The sequence below is a fragment of the Zosterops lateralis genome, assembly GCF_965231275.1.
Source record: "Zosterops lateralis genome assembly, chromosome: 15".
Taxonomy (NCBI): Eukaryota; Metazoa; Chordata; class Aves; order Passeriformes; family Zosteropidae; genus Zosterops; species Zosterops lateralis.
The window spans coordinates 5,690,012-5,713,819 of NC_139775.1; the positions used below are offsets into that span (position 1 = coordinate 5,690,012).

The 23,808-nt window shown below is 37.8% G+C and overlaps 1 protein-coding gene across 1 annotated transcript in view; it reads right to left on the bottom strand.

The window, feature by feature from the left end:
- Positions 1–370: 370 nt before the first annotated feature.
- CYTH3 (cytohesin 3) overlaps positions 371–23,808 on the bottom strand; it is a 49,248-nt gene continuing 25,810 nt past the window's right edge. The window contains exons 3-13 of the mRNA XM_083872640.1: positions 23,588–23,652; positions 23,104–23,170; positions 18,905–19,023; positions 16,268–16,348; positions 14,103–14,215; positions 12,889–13,037; positions 12,047–12,158; positions 4,856–4,932; positions 4,703–4,774; positions 4,415–4,569; positions 371–3,810 (exon numbers count right to left, since the gene is read on the bottom strand). Of these exons, the coding sequence (XP_083728766.1) occupies positions 3,738–3,810; positions 4,415–4,569; positions 4,703–4,774; positions 4,856–4,932; positions 12,047–12,158; positions 12,889–13,037; positions 14,103–14,215; positions 16,268–16,348; positions 18,905–19,023; positions 23,104–23,170; positions 23,588–23,652 (1,083 nt within the window). The 3' untranslated portion in view covers positions 371–3,737. The remainder of the gene's footprint in view (positions 3,811–4,414; positions 4,570–4,702; positions 4,775–4,855; positions 4,933–12,046; positions 12,159–12,888; positions 13,038–14,102; positions 14,216–16,267; positions 16,349–18,904; positions 19,024–23,103; positions 23,171–23,587; positions 23,653–23,808) is intronic.

The window sequence follows — 23,808 nt, forward strand, 5'->3', positions numbered from 1 at the left end:
GCAGCAGCACCTGTTTCTAATTGCTAATTGAGGAAACTAATTAATCTACTCCAGAAGCAGAGATCCGCTTCCTCCCCTCACATCTGACTAAACTCCGGGCAGGGAACTGACAAAATAAAATACCTCAATTTAGGGTGGCTCTCAAGGGAAACCAGCTTTTACTGGAGTCATGCTCATGTGGCAACACACTTTACTGAAACATTTTGCAGCTGAAGTTGAAATTAAACCTGATAATTTAAATTACTGTGCCTAAGGGTAGGGAAAAGAGGCCTTTTACTTACAAGAGCAGTTGTAAAATTGAACCTTTGACTCTTAAGAGTCAGCAATTGCCTCTCATGTATTCCTGATAAATGAGGAGACAGTACAGTTTCACACTTTATTTTTGAGAAAATTGACAGATTTAAGCAACAGGTCTTAATGATAAATGAAAACATTAATATTGCAGTGGCTTTACATAAGAACATCACCATTATAACAACGATCGATACAGAATATTTGTCATGCAAATCACTTGTATACACCAAGTAATACTCATATCAATACATACCTGTACAGTATTTACATTTTATATTTAAACTCTAGCTAGAAACATTTTCCAAGAAAATATAGAAATGAAACTGGTAAGCCACAAGTCTTAATTTGTAGTATCTGGTCTACAACAGACCTAGCTTTTCCAGCAAGCATATCTACATAGATATGTAATAAATCTTAAAAATATGCAGTTTTCTTATATATGAAGCATTATAAATGCTGCTCACTTTATAAAGGTTCAGTTTTGTACCAGTTTAAAATGGTTCAAAATGCTAAGTGACGCAGAGCTTATTTTGTCAGAATATTGTAAAATTTAAGTCAGTCCAGCTGAGCTTAAGTTTTGTGTAGAGTTCCCTCCCAGCTGCACTGGCACTGCAGCTCTCACTGCCCCTGCAGCTGTAAGAGGGCAGGGTCAAAAGCAAAGAGCTCAAGAATTACTCAAGTTTCAGTGCCACGGGAAGGGAGAATCTGTTGTCCCCAGAGGACTTTTCCTCAGCATGGCCAAACTGTAACAGATCCTGCTTGAGGCCACCAAACAGCCACTTTCAGTAGCCACCCCTGGACTTGAAGGCCAATAAAAAAGGGAAAGGTTGAGAGATTGTTTTCTTCACCCTCATGGATAGTACCTGATATGGCCAAAATTTTCACAAGCCACTTTGTTTTACTGGCCTCGTGGCCAGTGGAAATTTTGGGCCAGTTTCACTCCCTGTTAATACTGTTACAAAGAACATTTGAAATCAAATATTAACACACATAAAAATGCTATTCCATTAGCTTTGGTAAATTAAATAGATACATTGAGCACCACAAGTAGCTGTTTAAGATGTTGCATTTCAATGCTAAGAAATAAAGTATTTCCTGCTATAATATCCTCAGTTACATGTTACTCTAAATAATTATTTCTGCTGGATATAAGAACTTCAAACTAAATACAGCAAATGAACTCTCAAGGCATTTCCTTCATGTGTATAGGCAGACATCCTCACGTGGTTAGATTTCCTTGAAGGTGGTATTTCAGAAGGTAAGAACTGATACAAAAGTGCTTCATGGCTTATTAATGCTTCTGTAATCTCACATTTCTCCAGAGATACTGTATTTGCTGCCTTTCACCTTTACGCTCACTAGTACCCTGATTTGGCTTGTCACTTATTTGCATTACAAATCTACTTGTCCAAAGCTAAGACTGATGTAGGCAGTGCTTGAAAACAAAATGTCACTGCAGAACAGAAGATTCAAAACAAGTGCTGGCAGCAGCTCCATCACTGTGCTGCTTTGCAAACACAGGACATGCAACTCAATTCATTTCTATACAGAGTTTAAATGTGTTCCATTAAGAAAAGATATCCCCCACACTGACATTTATTTAAGGATTCTACCTCCTCTGGCTGAGTTTTACTCCTTTGGAAGCACTAAGATTTAAACATTCACCCACCAAGCAATTCCACGCACCCTGGGGAAAATCTAAAATGTAGGAGAGTTCACTTTGTTCTTTTCCTCTCAGCCTCTTTTGCAAATATGCAATAAAGCAAAACACTCACAAGGTTGGCACCCCATGCAAAACAAGGCAAATCAGTAAGACAGAACAGTGAAACAGATTCTCCCTTACAGTTCAAAAGAAATTTCAAACAGATCAACCTGGTAAGTCTGTGAGTTTGCCAATGCAGCATATCTCCCTACAGCAGACCCAGAGATGCTCCTGTAACCAACCAGCAAAGCTGCTTTAACATTTTGGGTCTCCAACACATTCACTGGCACAGTAGGCATGGCTAAAGTTCAACAAGTTTGGGAAAAACTGAGTAGTAACAGAAGCAGTAGAGTCAAAACCTCCCACTTTTGCCCCCACTGTGGAATTAGGGGCCTTACCCTAAGAGCAATACGTGTGCTATCAACAGAAAAGCACTGGAATAGAATCTGCTGCAGCAGCTGATGTGTTCCTGAGAGATCCAGCAGTAGGACCACAGAGACATCTTCACAGGTTTCAAAACCAGACACATGCCTATGGGGAAGTCTAGCTGCACCAGGTAATCAATACTTTATTTTTTAGTAAAAATGTCTATTTTCTTCAATTTCAACTGCTGTAGCACAAATCTGAAAATCACGTTTAAGAATGCAATAAAAACAGTGAACTCTCATGAACTTGCACGAACTCTGTATGTCCAAAGTTTGTTATCAAGCAAAAGGATGAATCCTGCTTGCTTAACTCTCCAGGGTTGCACCTTACAGAGACAGTTCACCTACCTGGCTTTTCCCTTTAAAACACTGAATGCATGCGAAATTATTTGGGGGTGTTTTTGCATGCAAATTCTAAAATCTCACAAGCCCTATCATCTCTCTCCTTTAGTAGTAACCTAGTGTTAATCAAACTACAGCATCCGAAACATAAGAGGGATGTACTATGTAAAAAGCAGATTAAACCAGTCATTAGGCCTTAGTGTTTTGTTGTGAGTGTATGAGCAGACAGGAATGAGTTTTAGCCAGCTGGCAAACACCAGACCACATCTGGTACTTCACGTCATGGCCACAGTCTCAAGCCTCTGCTGCTGGGCTCTGCCTCTATTTCAGTGCACACTGATAAAAACCCTTTGGCACCACAAGGTACCCACTGAGCTGCCAGTCACTGTGTTTCTGAAGAAAATCTATTTCCATAAAGGTAGGAGAGGAATCCTGAATGAAAGCTACACTCAGCTGTTACTGTGAAACACACTCAACTGAAAACTGACATTGGGATTGTGAGGTTTCTGCTTAGAGGAAAATGCAGTGCCAGATCATGCCATGCTCCACTGTTGGTTACTAAGAACTCAAAGTCTTATAATCACTCCTTTTATGGGAAATGTGCTCAGGTAACAGGTAGAGAACATTTTAGTGTTAGCCCTGAACTCCTTCTCTCCCAACACGAGTAAACTGGAGTTGTCACTAATGTAAGTGAAAACAAGGCTTCCATATATTCAGTTGTATTAAGTTCCAATATAATCATTCTCTGGGATTTGAAGCTTACTTCAAGTTATATACCAGTAACTATTTACCCTGAAAAGTTTTGCCACATTTTTATGCCATAGTAAAATGTGTGTGTGTGTGTGTATATATATATATATATGTATATATATAAAATTTACAGTTGTCTTCATTTAGTTTGTCCAATTTCTTCTATCACTCCACAGTATGCTCAGTTATAGGTTGATGCATGTCTACAAGTTGCTGATCATGTTCTATTTCTTATTTGCAATTCTTCTTTTCCTTGTTGCCAGCATATCATAAAAGGGATCCCTGCTGATACTCGCTCTGGAAGAGAAAAAAGGAATCACCAGTTTGGTTTAACAAATACCTGGTTTTGAAAACTAAAACTTTTCTTCTCTCTTCCTTGTGGATGACTCCACACTCTTAAGATGGATGGCTGTCTTCTGAGTACCACAAATACTTCTTTAGCACAAGGTGCTATTGCACTGTCATTTATTTAGAGTTCAGACCTTCGCATCTTGACTATTGTTTATTTAAGTGTGGGTCTGCTTAGAAACCTTCCAACATAAAGTCAAGCTGTGGAAGTTTAAAGCTGCTTGTGAACATGCTTAAAATATGTCACTAAAGTTAATTATTAGACAAAAATTCCAACAGAATTAGGTTTAAAGACAATTCACACAAGGTTTTACATGTGCATAGAATAATAAATCCACATTCTCCTCATCTGAGTTAGTAGCAGTATTTCCTTAGTACCACACAATAACAGATTTGTATCTTGATCCACCAACCCCACAGAGCTCATTGTTAGTCCTCCAGGACACTGCCACATCAGAGTTCTTCAAACAAGTTACAACAAATTCTCTTATTATCACATTCTGAAAAGAGCTTACACCTCATTTCTGAAAGACATTTAAGACTTTAAACTCACTTGATAGATTTAATCCACTCTTCCTTTTCTTCTGGGGTTGGAGCAGATATTCTATACACGACATGGTTGCCTTCCACCACTCTACCGTCAGCTTCAGTTTTACACGCTTTAATTACTTGACCTTTATGACTGGGGTTGTACAGCTCAAAGCAGTTCTGGAGGGTAGAAACGAAGTAATAAATTTAAAAGAACAAAACAAAACTGACAAATAAATTCATTTAAGAGTACAATTAAGTTCCATATGGTTTATTCATCTTTATTTAACAAATAAATATAAAACTGTCTTACTGGTTTTCTAGGGTCTTCGACTTCTCTTATGCTAAGATTTTCTAACGGAATAATTCCTCTAGGTTCTTTGTCCTAAAAAATTATGAAAGTATCACATTATTAGCTGCTTATAAATCTTGATTACAAAGAAAATCCACCATGATATATACTCACTGTTGTGTATTCAAAGTAATACAGGCAATTATCAGTCAGAATAAACCATCTCCGTTTCCATGTTTTTACTCTTCCCCCTACAAACAAAAGGTATTCCAGAATTAAACAAGTGCTGCTGTCAAGACTTTAATAACAGGCAAGGAAATAATTAAGTTTTGCTTATTTTTCAAGGTATGGTTTAATTGCTTAATGGTAAATGGATCAGGCACAGATGAGTGAGGTTAAAGGAACATGTTACTGCAACTTGTCCTGAGGCAGCATCAACTATGGAGGTGCCATCAGCCAAGACAGCCGTGGGCAACAGTGAGCAACCAGATCTGCTCCCCCTGTCCAGGCCCTCACCTGTGTTCACTGCACCAAAAATACCAGTTCTGCACAGGGCTGGACACAGCCAGTGGTGCCAGGGTGTGAGTGAGGCCAGCCCTGTGCTGGTCTGACTCACAGCCATTCACACCAGCACTGCCTGACAAACAGCCACTGGACACCTGCAGCAGGATGAACCCCCTCAGCAGTTTCTTTTGGGCAAGGAAAGGGTCGCAGCAATAAAATTAAGGGCATTTTATCACCTCCCTCTCTGTCCACTCGTGAGCAAACATGATTAAGAACTTGTCTTTATTTTCATATTTAATGGCCTAAGGTGCTCATAAACATTAACAGAACAAATATGATGCATCATCAATGAGGAGCTAAACCTACGCCAAAATATACCATATTTACTATTTGTCATCTTTCAGTATTTTAAAAGGAGCTTCTCTTCCGGAGTTAATATATCATTGAGTACACTTGACAGAAGAAATAGCTACTGCTCCAAAAATGCCAATTTTCCTTCATTAACAGTTTAGACAACAGCAACCACAGAGTTCCTCTTCTTTACACCTGCTAATGTCACCCTGTAGGGAACAGTTTCTTTTTAGAAACAACAGCATTGGGTTGGTCCTTTCAGTTGTTTGTCTGCCATTGGCTGCTTCAGAAAACACCTGGCTTCCCATATTACAGTATTTTAAAACTCATTTCCAAGAAAGACAATTGTAGATAGAGCATGCATATGTTATTAGTTTAAAGGTTTAGATCCACCATAGATATCTGACTTCAGGATTATGTCACCACCTGTGCATCATCCATTCAGCAGTGATTTAATTTCATTAAAGCATTAAACATTTCAAAAGAGCTGATCTCACTATTGAACACCTGTGCATAAAAGAGCACCATTAATACACACAAGACATCCTGTTTAATCCAAGTTATATAATCAAATTTAACACATAAGCATAATTTTTTCATCTTTTTGTTCTGCTTAAGATAGCTGGGTTTTTGTTTAATACAGAAATCCAAATCACATTAAATTAAAGAACAACTCTAGGGATATCATGACATTTCTTGATACCAATCTACTGCATATTTGCATTGCAGACCAAGTATGTTGCATGTTGTACGTTCCTTTTGCCAGGTTTCACAATCTTCACAATAACGCAGTGCTAACACACTGCAACATTCAATGTACTCAATATGTTTTCACCAGATGCACTCGTATCTTAAGAAAAATTCAGTCTGCAAGCAGGTGTGGTGAAATAAGTGAAGGCAAAATAGTGCAAGATGCAGAAGCCGTGACAGAATGAATGGTTGAGTGAACTGGAGACAGTGAGGGAAGAACTGGTGGCATTTTAGTACAACCACTGTGACAGAACCTTAAATAAAGCATTGCAGAGATGTTCAAACTGGCATGTAAGTCACTAGAAAAATTCCCCATCACCTTGACCGAGAGCTGGCTCAAGTATCAGGAAGTATCTGGGCTTAGAATGATGAACTCAAGCTTGACTCACTTCCAGACCAATGGAAATGCAGCCGCCAAGTCACGGTGACTGCCAGGGCACTCCCTGCCACCACCACAACGTGACTTGTTTTCACATAACCCAGGATCAACTCCATGGCTTTCAGTCACGTTCTGCTCCCCAAGGTTAGCAGATTAACATCACTTAACATTTTTATGGCCCTAAAACATCACCATGTTTTCCAGGCTAACAGGTAACAACAGCTACCAGAGGTCATGGCTTGCCCAGTTCTAGTAGAAAATAATTCAGGAGGAGAGAGAATGAATCAAACAGGGAAGAGGTTACTATCACAGAGCAGATTAAAGTGAACAAAGGTGTTTTCTCATTAACTGTGATATTATGTCAAAACACAATAAAAAAATCAGTAATAACCATATATTTAAAAGAAGACCTGTTGGTAATTTAATAAACAACAGACCTAAAACACACACTCCCAGAACAATATGAATTGCCAAGAAGCAAACAGCAGTTGAGTTTGCTGAATGTTTTCCTGACAAATCTGCTCTCTCTGGAAAAGCCAGATTTCTCAAATCTGAAACCTTTTTTAATCATGCTGCAGTTCTGAGGAATCTTTTGTCATGAAACATCTCCCAGCTCCAGGAAAACCACAAAGAAGATTAAGTATTTCCAACAACACCCCTTTTACTGCTCTCTTCTCCCTAAAACAGCCAGTAGCTCACTGGATTACAGCACTCATGGGAGCCATAGGAATAGACGTTAAATCCCTGCTCCACCAAGCTATCAGTTACTCTTCCAAAGGAAAAAAAAAAAAATGAAAGAAAAAAAAAAAAAAAGCAGTTAGGCAGGATTTTTTGGCAGGATAAGGAACTACTCTAACATAAGTCTGTCTCCTCTTCCCATTACTGAGTTTCAGCTGTCAACAGCACAGAAACTCTAATAAAGCTCAAAATCTAATCTGTACTAATCATATTTGCAGGGGTCACCACATCACACGTGTTTAATATGCCTTTACAATGGGCTGCAGTCCAAGCAGCTGGCTGATAAGGCACCGTGGCCTGTAAACTGCACATGAGATTAATAGGTAAAAACACATGATAACAAAACGTTCTTGTCCTTGGCTGAGATTGCTGTAGGCTCACAAAACAACAACAGAGGGTTTAGTACCACACTTCATCTCTTATTCCAGCTCCCAGTCTTTTAAACATTAAGACTGGAAGGAATTAAGTTAGCAAAAGAGGAACAAGAAAACCAGAGTATGAATCCATAAACATTTACAAAAATGGAGAGATAAGTTACATACTTCTGAAAGATCAAGCTGATTACAAAAATGCACAGACATCTCAAATAATGAAATACAGAAGCACTGTTACTTCCACAGTAGGTGGAAATGTAAGTAAAGTACAAGAAAAGGTTACAAGGCAAAATGTACAGAAACAGAACAGAAACTCTCTTCACCTTTGTAACTCAACATAGGATTTATTATTTTTTTAAACTCCAGGCAAAGTACAAACTAGGCAACAAGGTAAGAGAAACCATCTATAATAAAGGGAAAAACAACTGGCAATGACTTAGGAAACATAATTCTCCAAAGTAAAAAGGCCCCAAGGCTAAAGGCAGCAAGGTATCTAAAGTTAGAAAGTTCTACTCAAATCTTCATCTCATTTATATAAAAGTTTTAGAGCTCAAGGAGAGGGATGCACACATCAAGAATGTTTTTTTTTTTCTCCTGAGTTCATTTAGATAGCAGCATACAAAACAGACTCAGCAACTACACAGTTGGATCAAAGTTTGGCTTTCTTTTAAAAAGCATTTTCCCTTGACCATGACACTGACTGCCTCAACCTGGAAGAGCTTCAGTCCACACAGGAGCCAAGCAGGTACCGGAAGGCACCGGTTTCCCGATCAACCACACTGTTCCCTTAGGGAAGGGAAACAACATCCTCCCAAGGACAGATGTGCTGGAATGAGCACCAGTGGCGGGACAGGCCCGGATGTGAAGCTTCTGGACCATCTCCAAGCACTCTGTAACCGCCTATTTGGCAGAAAGAATTACACATTCACATGTCTGGCTGGAATCATTTCCTCTCCAGTTTGGGGGAGTAATGTCATAGTTTCCCTTTAACTAGAAGAAAATATTACACAAACCAAGCAATTTGCCAAGAGAAGCTGTTTAAGGCAAGGAAACACCTTCCCAGCAAAATGGTTCTAACTTGGGCATTAGCAAAGAGATCACAGGCAACAATTTCAGAATACTTTAGAGTGGATGGCAGAAAATTTCCCGGTATCAACACCACTCATTATGCAGAAAAATCTAAAGGCTCATAATGTGTCAAGCTGCTCCAAGGAGGACTCACCAGCACTCAGCAGCTTTCAGTTTTTAACTCACTGCATTCATTTTCGTTACACCATGCTTCAGATGATGCAGAACTGAATGATAATTTAGGCCTACCAAGATAAAGGTGTCTATTTAAAGGCACTGACTAAGTCTAGATAGATAAAACCAGAATTGCTGTCTGGCTGCCAAGTTTGGCACTGGGACTTAACGCAGTCACCTCTGAACAATTCAGAGTAACAAACTCTCCAAAAGCCTTCTGCACCCTCCCAGCCTTCTAAAACTCAAGACTGGTCTTCTGGACAGATGGATTTTACAATATATGAAAGTTTCACGATATCCATCTTCTGCCCAGAGAAAAATCAATACAGTGAGGGATGGAATACTAAAAGAGGGGCACAAATACATAAATGGGAAGAGCTAAATATGAGAAACACCAGATACAAAATATTGTCTTGATATACTCAGAGTCTGCAAGTAGTCTCAGTTATGTTTATAGTTTCATATAAAAACTTTCTATTTCAACTTTTATGTTTTATCACAAGTGAGCAGTTAAACTGTCATACAAGAGTTTTTCTCCTTAGCATTTCAATAATACACAAATATTTAATATGAGAATCACCTAAAACTGAAGGAAACCCTACCAATTTCACAAGAAGTGCCAAGAGAGAGGACTGTAAAAATGCCAACGATGTGGATTGAGACAGCACTCTCAACACACAGTTTAAGACTCCTGGCAAATAGGAAATTTGAAGGAGCAGAAAGAAATAAAAGGGAAAAAAGAAAAAAGGGAAAAATAATGAAAAAAAAAAAAAAAAAGACTGTCAGGTTTATTTCTGGTCATTGCATCTGAAATAACAGTGTATTAGTCTGTACCAGTCTGTGTCTGTGGAAAAAATGCAATCTTTTCATGGAAGCACAGCTCCAGGCATTCCCAGGCTGATTCACCAGAGGCTTCTGGACATGTTTCATTTCTTTATTCAAATAATCCTCATACCGTGGGAGTGTTACGTGTAACACCCTTCTGCTTCACACACCCTTTTACTACTGGGTTTTCTGTGCACTGTGCCTCATCTGCATCCCACACACCAAAGACTCAGGCAGAGTTTTCAGTCCTGACCTGTGGTTTATTGACTTTGCACCAGAGCCAGAGACAGACTGTGCAGAAGCTCCTGGCAGCTTTCATTTACTTTCAGTCACCTCTTCCTCAATTTCTTTGTTCCTCTATTTTTTATTAGATCTCTTTTATGGGCAGTTTCCTCCACAGAGGATGTTGTCACTCCTCTACACACTCACACTTGCCTGCACTCTCATTATGTGTTTAACTCCATGAGGGAGCACTGGCACAGCATGGTCTTAACCTGTTCTCCAAGAAGCACATTCCACCTACACCAGCTTGTAAGGCCTTTCTGCTAACCATCATCTCATGGTACCAAATGGAGAAAAGCTGCAAAGTCATGTTTGAAATTGTGCCAACTGAGCCAATACAGGTCAAAAAGCAAAAGCATTGCTTCTTTGTAGTTAGAAAAGGAGCTCCAAAGCATCTGTAGCACAGAGGTCAGAATTTGACATTGGGGAGCATGTGAATGAATTCCAAAAGTTTCCTTTTCACATCCATTTCTTTCCAGCACAAGGATGAGCACCAGGTTCCAGGTGCAATCAGCAGAGTGGGCCCATGGCTCTATCCATCCTCGCCATGTGCATCCCAGCACACATCCCTTCCCACACTTTAGTCACCATTCTCCAAGTGCAAAGTTCCTTCCACTTTAACACACTACAGTGGCCAACAACTGGCCCTAGTGAAGTGTGTGCTGGTGTTTAAATTTTAAAAAATTACTGTTTTGAAAACAACTCTTAAAGTGTCAATCTTCTTTATAGAGGAAAAGAATTCCCGAAGGCCAAGTAAAAAAAGTGAATCCCATCAATCTTACAATAGTCTAAAAACAAAAGCAACTTGCAGTGCCAGGAGACTGAACTACCTGAGGTTTCTGCAACCCTAAATTTGAAGCTCACTTAAAACTCTGTTAAATAAGCTGAATGTATTATTTAAAAAGGAAAGCAAGCAGTGAAAAGAACAGCTTTTACAAATATGTAGTTCAAATGTAATCAATCTTTCAATAATCTATTATCATTGATTAACAAATAACAAAAACACACTGAAACTTCATGACAGAGTAAGAAGTTGTTTACTCTCAGAGATTACTCTTTCCTTGTTATGTTCTTCCATGAATGAGAAGTGTGCTGAAGTCATCCTTATTTTTCTGCTTTGCATGTAAATGCTTTCTTATTTTGCAGAACACATCTGTATGTGAGTTAGACACTGACATGCCAGTCCCTCAGAGCACCACTGATGACACTGTTAGTGACACTGAGTGAAAAAGCAAAATGCTACAACGAATCTGATTAAAAAAAAAAAAAGAAAAAAAGAAAAAAACAGGAGGTAGGAGGAAGAAAATAAAAGAATGAGCAACTGAAGAAGAGGGGTCTGGAAAGCAATCAGATACGTACCTCCTAATGCAGAATAAGCAGAGACAGCCAGTCACAGAACAGAAAGGTGATAGGTCATAGGCCATAAGGAAAACAAGAAGGCACATTTAAACCACTCATTAAAAAATCATAGCCAAAACCAAACCAAGAGAAACTCACAAATAATATGGAAAAATAAAGACGTACAAAAATAACAATTTGAAGAGAAATCCTTTTTTTGTACACAGAAAACTGTGTTGAAACATCACACGCAGTTTTCTGAGATGACCTTATGGAGACTTAGTTGTTATTTATCAGTCACAGCATGTGGTAAATACCATGTGGTGTTTCCTTTTTGTCGCCGAGTTTTTATTTCTCAGATCTCAGAAATAAAACTCCGAAGTTTGAAACAAGATTGCTAATTTGGGTATGCAAAATAAGAAGCAACAGCCTTCAGACATAAAAGAGCTACTTATTTTGGTTCATACATTTTTAAACAGAGAGTTAAACCTGTTACCTTCACAAAAAAGCAGGAAGACACGGAGCAGCAAACATGCTAACAACGAACAAACATACAGCAGCAGAACTGCCCTTGTGACTAACCTAATTTCAGCAGCCAACCTTCTCTATCTGGATTAAAAAATGTATGTGTTAGATCATTTCCATCATCCTCTGGAATTTTAAATGGCTCATTCTTAATACTTTCATATAAATTCTAGAAAAATAAAAAAAAAAGGAAAAAGACCTCATTAATAAATGTCTTAACAGAAAATGCAACCAGGATATTACTACTTCTCAGACTACCAGTATAAAAAGCACAGGAAACACTGTCCATAAAATTCTGGACCACCCCCTGTCAATCTTTGTTTACTACTTTGATCAAGTTTGATTTTAAACTACTTAATCTATAAGCAAGTCTCTCTTGAGTACAAATTTCTTAGGCAATCCTAGCAATGACAATTTTATCTTAACTTCAGCATTTAGTATTTCAAAGGTTTCAGGATCAGTTTCATTTAGTACAAGTTTTGCCAAATGAATCCAGATTTTCAGAAAACGGTTAGCCCATAACACTGGGAGGTCCACAAGACACATGGGAAAAATAAGAGGCAATAAAATAAAAAAAAAAATTACTATTTTTTCTGATAGAAATACTGCCTTTTTTCGTAAGAAGCCAATTCCACAAAAATTTTGCCATAAGCAAACTACTGAGAGATAGAGTTTTCTCTGAAACAGCCTGTTCTCAACAAAAGGTTGGATATAGGGAGAACTAGCTCAAAGTAGCTGTGAATAACAAAATCCACTTTTTTCAGCTACTCAAATGGTTACACATGCTAGAAAATGTTCTTTTGCCTTCCCTTGACAAATTTGCCTGAGAACTGTTGTACACACTTTTAAATCTGCTATTAAAAACAAAGCCAGGCTTTGTCTTACCCAGCCCAACTTACCCTTAGCAATTCCTCTGGAAGGTCTCCACCTTCATTAATTCCACGATTCATAGAGATAAACCTCTCCACTGTGGGTTTATCTCGCACATTGTGGTTGTGCAGGCTGGTATTCAACATAATGATGGCAAATGAAAGCACGTAACACGTATCTGAAATCAGATTTGAAAAATAGTTTTATCTTCCCATGTGTTGTGTGTACAAACCTGTAAAATTAGTACAGAGTTTATCCCAACTGATAAAGAAAAAGAAAAGTCAAAAAATCCTGAATGCTGTACATAAAAGTCTAAAATCCTTAAGCTATTGAAGTAAGCCCAAGAAGAAAAAATGTTATAATTCAAATAAGAAACAAGTATAGGAAAAACTGTATAAGAACACAAAAAAATTTAAATTCTTATGAAATCATTGCTATCACCCTAAATTAACATTTCACTTGAAACGCTGAAGTGTTGGGCAAAATGTTCTCTGTACAGATTTTGCCTAAATCATAGTGGTGGATTCTATAATAAACCTGGACCATCAGCCTCCTCCTACTCAAAGTACTTCCAAAGCTCTCTCCAAAGAGAAAGAATGATCTCCAAAATAATATTTGACAGCATTTAATAAGACTGAAAATGACATTGACTCAATTCCTGGGCATACAGGAGGGAGATAGCACTACTGGATAATATCAGAAGATGACAAGGGAAATCTTATCATGCCTCTTGACATGGTTAAGCTTATAGCAAATTCTCCCAGAATTCAAATACAAGAGTCTGTGTAAGAAAAAGCAGGATGAAAACCTGCTACAGAGAGAAAAAATGTGCCTGGATCTTCAGGAGTTTGTTTTTAGTAGCTGTTTTCCTCTCTAGCTGTTATAGACCTACTTTACACCAATCTTTTTCTGTCCTATCTGTTCCTTAATTTAAAGTGATCAAGAGCAATCTATTTGTGTATATAGCCAAACAGAACAAAAATGCCAGGGCATTCTGCGCAGTTCTGTGATGCTTTATAAATTAAAATCCATTCTGACCATAAGCTTGCACCGCCTGGATTAGACAGTCCTATTTTCTCAGTTCTCAGGTATTTCTCATTTCACACATTATTTTATCCCTAACTTCCAAGTGGTCATTATCTCCTTGCATCAGATGTAGAAGAACACACACATGTGTATATATAAAAAATTATATTTGGATCGTGTAAGCGCTTAAGAACTCCTGTGGTTTCCTGTGACTGACCTGTAGACTGGAAGACTCCTGGGTTACAAAGGCAATAGCGTGAAGCAAAAGCTTCCATCATACGGTCAATTTTTTGAGCCTCTCCTGGGAGTCTGAAGCTCCACAGAAACTGCCTACAGAAGGGAAGAACAGTTGTTAGACCCGTTCCAGTATTTATATATTAAGTATTTATTAGAAATAATCCAAAACAAATGGAAAATGAAAAAAAAAAAAATCAGCACTGTCTATATAGAACGTCCTAGAAATATGTTCTCAATCTCTCAACACACAAGTCAGGAGCTATTATAAAGCAACATGCACAGATGGCTAGCCCAGTAACTCAGCCAGCAACACTGCATGCTATCAGGCAAGATAATATGGCAGTTCATATTCTGTGGCTCTCTCTTTTTTCCAGACTAGTAAACAATTTTCTGTATGCATCCCATTTTTGCCATGAGAAGGCTATGGGGGGAAAAAATTAGTTCAATCCTCCCTGGGTTTCCTGGCTACAAAAAAGCAATGAACAATCAGCTAGACTTTATTCACAATGTAAAAAGACACATTATACAAAATATTTCTGGGGTAAGGACAGAGAAACAAGGAATGCTGAAAGACTTCACGTATTTACTGAAATTCATACAAAACCTTTTAAAAATGGTAACAAGAAAAAGAAAACCCCACTGCTTAGAGTGATGCTGCCTGTCTACTGTTAACTCACCCTACAAGAATCAGACCTAGGCAATAAGAAGAACAACTCATGTCATCATTTCAGTAATTTTGTAATATATGCAGCAGATCTTCCTGCTGCTTAGCAGCATAAACCAAAATACAGAGTTCACTTTTGTAACTTAATATTTCTACATAGAGGTACTCTGGAATGCATACAGGACAGGAGTCTTCACAGATTTATTTTGGCACACTGTGGCACTAAAATATTCCAATGGATTTCATAATTTATTCTTTTATCTCGTGGCAAAAGAATTATCTGAATTAAACCAGAATCTAAACCAGCAAAGTTACATGCTCTGCCATGCAAAACAAGTTCTCACTATTCCCTGTACACCAGATGCCACTATAATAACCATTTATTCTTGTCTTCATCGGTTTTCGTTTTAGGACATTATAGTCAAGAGTCACAGGCCATCTTTAGTTTGTCAGCTCTATGTACTATCTTCTACTCACCTCATGCAAGGTTCCAACCCAGATCACGAATTTTGTAAGCTACCAAAATACAAACATTTAATAGTAGCAGCTGCTAAGGAAGAATTAAGTCAAACCTAACATCAAATTTGGCAAAAGAGACAGGAATACGAAGCTTTTCAGACAAGCTTCAGCAGCCACAGAAAAGGCTTCTTTGGCCCAAGCCTCAGGCAGCTCAAGTTATCATCACCACATCACTCAACCATAGCAAAGCTGTTCTGACTCCACATCACAAGGCACTGCACCAGAAACAAAGATCACACGGACATTTCCATTTATCTGGTGTCAGGAGGGAGTCGCTTGCGGCAATAAAAACAGGCAGAACTGTCTAAGTGATCTTAACTTGATCAATCTGTTATGGATTTTCACCAAGATGAGAAGGGATCTCACAAGGTCACTGTATGCAAGCATCCCAGATAAAACACAGGAACTGTTCATGTAGCAAGGGAAAAAAATAAACTAAGATATCACACTTTCTTTCACATGACAAGTGGGAAAGTGAGGCGAGCAGAAGGAAATCACTTGTTTCAAAATTTACCTCTCTGTGATTGAACATAATCATATCTACCGTCAGTGGATTTCTCCCCCTCCCTGCCCAGAGGGACAAGTTGTGGTGGAACAAAAGGAGGAAGAATATTACATTACTTATTTAAGTAAAGACTTTATTTCTTTCTTAACCTATCTCTGTGCTAAGACAGAAAACAGGTCTTCAAATCTCCACATATGGCAGGCACAACAAGGACTAACAGCTGTTTAGCTGTTTGTATTTGTCTGAAATAACCAGGAGTTCTCACCCTCCAAGGCAGGGCACACACAAGCCATCAAAAGGGTTAAACAGAGCTGTCTCTGCTCACTTGCACAGTAATTTGTACAGTTGTGCTGAGCTGTAAAGCAGCTTTCTGACTAATAAATCAACAAAGTGACTCATATAAACATGCAATTTGATAGAAGCAGCTCAGGTCAAAAAACAGAAAGAATTTACTCACCTTAAGGCTTGTACAAGATTGAGATCAGCGAACTCATGGAGTTCAACAAAAGCCTGAAGAACTTTAATATTAAATTCATCTCTGTGAAAGACAAAAATGCAAATAGACAATTACAATTCTGACCTTTAAAGACTTCCTAGTTATCTCAATTTGCTCCGAAAAATAAGTAAGGAAATAAACAATCATACTGATCAAATAAAGCCATAATAATAATCTACACACTTATTTTGAGAGGTATTTTTATATTTCATGTTATTTATAACACTAGTATTTTGCCCATTTTTGCTGGTAGGTTAGCAAAAGCCAGTGCACTTGAACTTATTTTAGAACTGCTTATTTAAATGACCTAAAAATAGCCATGCCTTCTCTGCTTCATATTTATTATTACTGTACCTGCCTTGACATGGGAGGATACCTGAGAAATTTATTCAGTAAAAGCCTTTTGTAGAAATTGTCATGAATTCTTAAAACAATGGTTAATGTAAGAATGATTTCTTTAGCCATACAACAAAATATATTTTTTCCACTCTGGGAACAGAAAATATTAAAGCAGCATCTGAATTTATGTATAAAGATAAGAAACAAAAATGCTTCTATTTATTGCATCCAAGAAAAAGAACAGCTTTTGAAAAGAGCTACTTAAGCATGTACTGTACTCTTTCTCCATTCCCAAGAATTGGCACAACGAAGTTAACTAAAATCAGAAGAGGTTTTGAATGGGCTTCCTCTCACCCATCTCTTATATTGTTACACAAATCATGAGCCAAATTATGCTTTGTTTGATGCAAAGGTGTTTAAATTCAAAAGTAACACTGAAACATTAATGAACACAAAATTCTGTGGATGGACAGGACTTATCCTACACCATCACTGAGTTCCTGCGCCAGAAGAATAAAGGTTTATAATCCTCAGGGTGTGCTCTGAATACGTCACCAAGACGGAATGTTGTGTATCAGCCTCCACCCGAAAATAGAAAGGTGTGCACCCACCAGGAATTATCTGTTGCTTTGCTAACTAACTGCATAGTCAGACTAACCGGCAACACGCAGGAATAAATACCTTAAAACCAACTGTTCATTCATTAGCATGTTCTCACTTTGTTTACAGAAAAACACACCAGTTCTTTCAGAAAAACCAACCAATTTTCGTTAAATTTAGCAAGGCACAATTCAACTGGGCAACTGCTTTTCAATGAAGTAGCATGAGAGTGCAGTAAAAGAGAGCAGTCCAGAGGGGTATGTTTTTACTTTAAGCTAATTATTTTGTTTATAGGCACACAGTGCTTGTGCTGAGTACACCTCCAAAGACACAAGATAAGTAACACAAATGCTTCAAAAAGCCACTGAAAAAAAGAAGTAAGGACTTACCCACATAGAAAGAAACCATAGCTTTTTTTAGGATATATTTCATCCCTTATTTATTTTAATTTTTGCTATATTTTTAAGTGTTACCTTATTCCATTTCACCATTCATTTTTTTTCAGTTTGCTGAATGCAATGCTGTAAGACTATAAAAGTCACTAATATAGAATCTCTCCCTTTATGGCAGAAGGTTATATAAATATTTCAGTCTGTTAACTAACCTGGTCTTGTCTTCAGCTATATTTAGCTAGAATACAGAAGTAATTTATGATGGGCCCTTGAGAGGGGATGGCAAAGCACAGGAGAATGTCCTCAGACATAACTCTGTTGTGTAAAAACTGTTGACATGTCTACATATTCTGCATAGAGACATCATAACAAAGATCTATTTTCAAAATGCTCATATTACAGTAAAAAAATTCACTGCACCTATGAAAGCCAAGAGGAAACTGCTGAACAAAAACCATGGTGTTGCTGCTGGAATCAGACTGCAGAGGGTCTCAGAAGGGAGCTGCCACAACCCATCATCACAGGAGCACATCCTCAATGAGTCACCTTTGAGAGCCCCCCAAGTGGCACTGGAACACGTGCCAGCACGTACATACACACACTCCAACCCCCTGCTGCCTCGCTCAGCTGCCTTTTTTAAATCAATTCCTGGGTTACACAGCAATGGAAGTCATTTGCATTCTGACTGTGTATTGCAACAGTGTGCATAAATATGCACACTGCATGTTTATTGTACCAAGATTGATAAGGACAGGGTGCAGCTGCCCTTGGAGACATCTGCTTAGCAATGGGATGTATATGTTCAGAGAAGTGACAACACCAAAACCTGCTTGGAACTACTCTCCCAAGAAGTACCTGTTTTAATAAGTAATTTCTTTACTGTCCAATTATTACTGCCTGTAAATCACTCCTCCTCTGGACACAGTACTAAGAGTTACTATTAGGTGTTGCAACACAACTCTCAGCCATTCCAAAAGCTCATGGTATTGAATTCTGCACTACAGACACATGTTCTGGTTTACTCAAAATACTAAATTATAGTTAATTAAATATCATTCCATAATGTACCCATTTAAAAATAACAACCTAACAGGAAGAAAACCTATCACAATACTGTAGCAGTTTTACATCCCCACTGTAGCTTTTATGGATCTCCAGAGTACTCGAGCATCTCTCTCCTGCAGCCTGTGAAGGGGAAAGGAACTACCCAAAACCTGTAAAAGTGCTTTATAAGCTCCAGAGCAAAGTTCCAATAGTTTTACTTTACCTTTCACCGAGGTAATCTCCAATTACCGTTTTATTTAATCCTTCTCCTTTATAAAGGAACTGTGCAATGTCTTCTGCAGTGTTATGCAGGAGGTCATTTTCTATCAGAAACTGTATTCCCTAGGAAGAGCAATTCCAGAGGAAAAGAAATGTTATGTCTTCTTCCACAAGCATTTCAGTAAATACAATTTGTAACATTTGGTATTAATATACTGACACAGACGCATCAATAGCACATTAAGAGTTAGGTTACCTACAGATTTTTATTTCTTTTATTAAAATGGTAAACAAATGTTTTTCAGTTAGATGAACAATATTTAGTATGGTTTTAAGATGAAAATGAGAACACTTTTTTAAGGCAAGAAGTACTAGGTGGCAGTTTGAATCCCTCAACCCTCAATATTTGATTTCGAAGATCAAATATTAATTGAATAATGACTGCATGTTGCTCTTTGGAGCTAATGGGCAAGCTGGCCTGTTCCCAACATTGCATCAATGTCTGCAGAGCCGTAACCTGCAAAATCATATAAATGAAGAGGTAAGGAGAAACAACTTAATTACCACCATGACACAAAATAAAGCATCTGGTATAATCTACAAACTGCAACCCAATACATCAAGCCACTACTTGCAGTAGGAAGTCACAGCTGAAGATACTGAAACCGGTTTAGAAGAGTTTATGCTGACATTGGGATTATCAGTGGATTCTGGTTGTGCTGGAACTAAACTATTCACAAAGGACTGGAGCTACACTACTCACAAAGGGCTGCTCAGTCAGCTGCTACCAAAGGCAGGTGGAGAGTCTTACCCTGTCCCTCAGAGGGTACTTGATCAAGCCCCAGGACTCCTATTCCTCCATAAATTACAGCCCTACAACTGGCACACGCTAGGGAAGCCCAGAGACTTCTCTAGAAAGTGGCAAAGAAAGGAGACTAAGAGTTACACAGAGATCATGAAAGGATGGAAGGGATGTTGTTCCAACACTGAGCAAGTCATGCAGAGATAACCATTCTCTGTACAGCCCACAGACCCCAACACAGATGCTGCTACTCCTGCTGATTTCTTCAAATTCTAACAACATGCTGGTGAAAAGTAGAAGTGGAAACTTTAAGTAGCCTTAATGTCTTCGATTCCAAATATTCTAAAAGAGGTTAATAAATTATTACTAATATCCTCTAATATTCTAATTATAGAATTTAAAGAATACTAGTTTTTCAATTTCTGCAAGTGGAGTATTATTTATTTCATTACAACTGAAAAAACTCCCATTCTTTAATAGCATAGGTGGCCCTCTAGTAACATTCAAAAAAGTTATTATCTTTCTGTTTGATTAATTTTAGCTTTAAATAAGGAAATGGTTACCTGCTTGACAAAAAGGTCAGTTTTCTGACCTAATTTAACAGGGGAAGTAAACTGTGATGTTATAAAGCTTGAAGCTTTCTTTAGAAAGTCTGGAATGCAATTCTCTCAAAACAATTGCATCATCATCTGAAAACTTTCAATGCCAGGCTGGTACTCTGACAACTTAATATTTTAATAAGTCATTTCACAACAGACATGATTTCTTTGCAAAGAATATATCCATTATCTTGAACCAGAAATTGCTGAGCTTTCCTCAGAACTGATCTCTTCAAAGCTTATTTGTACAATATTTGACTACAAAACAGTGCTTTTTCCCATCTCAAGTTATTCAAAAAGCTCTCATCTCTGACAATCAAAAGAGAATCTTTCCTCTGATATCAGAAATGGCAGATTCCCTTGGTTCAACACCTGGACCATATTACTCACGCTTAGTATAAACAGACTGATTTGAATAAGTTTTTTGAAGTTGTGCAAGTTACTGATATTGGACATGACTTGAAGTATGGAAAACAAATTTCTCTGCACAGAAGCAGACACTTTACCATATTGCAAAAATCAATTTAATTTTCCTCTTCCTGGATTTTTTTTTAATTATTCCTAAGATGGTAAAGAACCAGAAGTCAAACAGACAGGAAAAGTCATTTGTCTGGGACAACAACTTCAGCGTCTGGAATAAACGGCAAAATAGGCCAAGCAAACCCCCATCACTTCCTACACTATCTTTTGTCTTCATGCAAATTCTCTTTTTGTAGACTGACAGGAGACAGATGACAGCTGTACTAGTTTAACTTACCCACACAAAACTCATGGCTACAGGCATTTTCAAAATTCACTACAAATACTGCATGGATTTTTTTTTAATTTTTTTTTTTTTTTTAATGTCACTGCAATGAAATCTGCTTTGAATTTTCATCACTTTTACAGTAACTCAATTATAAGTTTTGCAGTTATTTAAACCCTGCCTTTGCACAGAGAATTCACTTCCTGGGCCCAACACAGGTAGTACCAACTTCATCACTGTGAAGTTCCAGCACGACTTTGTATCTGCACAGGGATTCTTGAAGTGTTTTACAAACTTTACCATTACAGCCCTTCCCACACGAGCTCACCAAACCCAAACTCCCAGGTACAACATCATGGAAGTACACAAAAGACACCTATTTTCAGAGGAGGCAAGGGAGAATTGCTCTACACACACATGAATGTGTAATGGTCTTCAAACAGAAGTGATAAAAGAAAATTACCTCACTGTGCTCCTGCTAATATGAAAACATGAGACCTCTGTTACCTGGTTTTAAAGGAGGAAACTTGGTGTGTTCAACCCAAGTGTTATTACCCCAATTCTTTGGCATTCCTAAATCCAGAGACCATCTTCCCTCCCGTTTCTGAATGAAAAACATCCTTTTCCCAATGAACCCCAGGTAGCTTTTCCCAGCACCAAAAGGATGGACACTTCTGCCGTCTGTAACTTAACACAGCAGCTGCAAACAACACCATGACCCAGCTTTAGAGCAGACAGCGACTGCAGCCACCACTGATCACAGGCACTATTAAGAAATTACTACTCTAAACTTGTTCACCACATTTATATTATGTTACAGTAGCAATGTGGCCACAGCATCTATTGATAGAAATAATTTTAACCAGCAAGAACCATAACAAAAAATAGTTAATGCTGGAATGAAAACATCTGACATCATCCTGTGACTTTGCCACAAGCTTCTAGGACTTGAAAGAGCTGGAGGATCACAGGAAACTACCAGGATATTTGAGGGTATTCTGCCCTCAACAGAAGTTACGCAGTCACCAAAATAGAAAATAAAAATAAAAGACATGGCCAGCACTTTAGAAAGGGTTCTTGTACTTGAGAGTTTCTGGCAAACTGGAAACAGTCTGAAGAACAGAAACAGTACCATCACTATACTTGGAACACTATAGAAAAGCCACAGAAATGTAACTGAATTCAATACAACTGGAAAGAAAACATGTCAAGAACACAGAAAAACAAATGACTTCCAAAAAAACCTTTAAGAATACTCTTCACAAATTCAAAACGGAATCTCAATTGCAAACACTAGAAGACAATAAAACAAAGCAAGGAAGATGAAATACGCAAAGCAAAGGCTAAAGATTAAATATGTCAAAGAAGCTCTTTTAAACATTGCAAGGGAGGTCTGTAAGAGAATGTGCAGATACCCAAATTTTCCAGAAAATTAAAAAAGAAAGAGAGAGGCACTCCAAAAAGAACTGCATTACTTTGTGGCTACGTGCAGAGGAGATTTCTTGAAAATGGTAAGCAAGCTGGTATAAGTCAGATAAGTACATATCTACATGTATATGCAAAAATACAGATGTTCACACATGCCTTTTTCAGAAACAGGTTTAGATACCCAAATATAAAAGTTTGCATGAGAACAAATTAGAAAATATGACAAAGGTATTTTGAAAGATAAAAATAGGAGAGCATTAAAGAAAAAGAAGTATGGCCTCACTAACAACCACATATCAAAAAAAAAATTAATTGTATTTGACACATCAACATAGAACACCTCTATCGGGTACAAAGCAAGCCAGGTCAATCAATACCTGGCATATTTGGTTGTTGATAAGTAACCTCCACTATCAAGGGTTTGTTTAAGTGGAAGAAGCACACAGCTGGCACCTGAGCTGATGGCTGCTTCCAATTTAACCCTCAGCTCAGTGTGTTACAGGACATGCCAGTAAGGCCTAGGAACTTACATTATCAGAGATCTTTCTTAAAAAAAAATAGAAGTATTTGTCATAGACTGTACTACAACCAGAAACTTGATTCCTGACAAATGAAAAAAAAAAGTCTACCTTCTTAGGGTCCATGTTGAATTTCTTCCTTCCCATGGCTATTTGCTTATTTCTTTGTGTAGTTTTGCTACGTGAAGAGACACAGAAGAAACAACAAGCACTTAACCAGTTGCTCTTTTACAAAAAGACTTCTAGATGAGCTTTTAATTTGTGTTTTGGCTACTTTTTATTTTCTACTACAAAATCAAGACATCCACTTTTTATAATGGAGAAAATGATGATACTATTTTAACCCCTTTAAGCAATTGCAGCTTCAGAGACCCATATCCTTATCAACTGTACAGTAAAACATTACACTCCATATAAGATATTTTCTATCCAAACAAACGACACACCTGCATGGGATAAAGTCAGGTTTTTATAACAGACTAAATAAAGGTAATCCATCATTTGTTTAGTATGGGAAAGGTACTTTTATTTGCTGTTCCTGGAAGACATGTTCCAAGGTCTTACTGAATCATGTCCATATGTTGGCATCACTTACCTCTCTTCTACACTAGTCAGATTATCAATTTCAGTCATAACCTCAGCAATTTCAAATTTTAATCTCTGTCAAAGGAAGGAAGGATAACACATTAACCTACATTAGAGAACATCTTTTGAAATCATCTATCATTTAATAATATGATCAATTAGGTCTTATTTTCTAGTATTTATTACTTACCTGAAGAAAAGTGAACAAACTTAGACCTTCCTTAGATATTT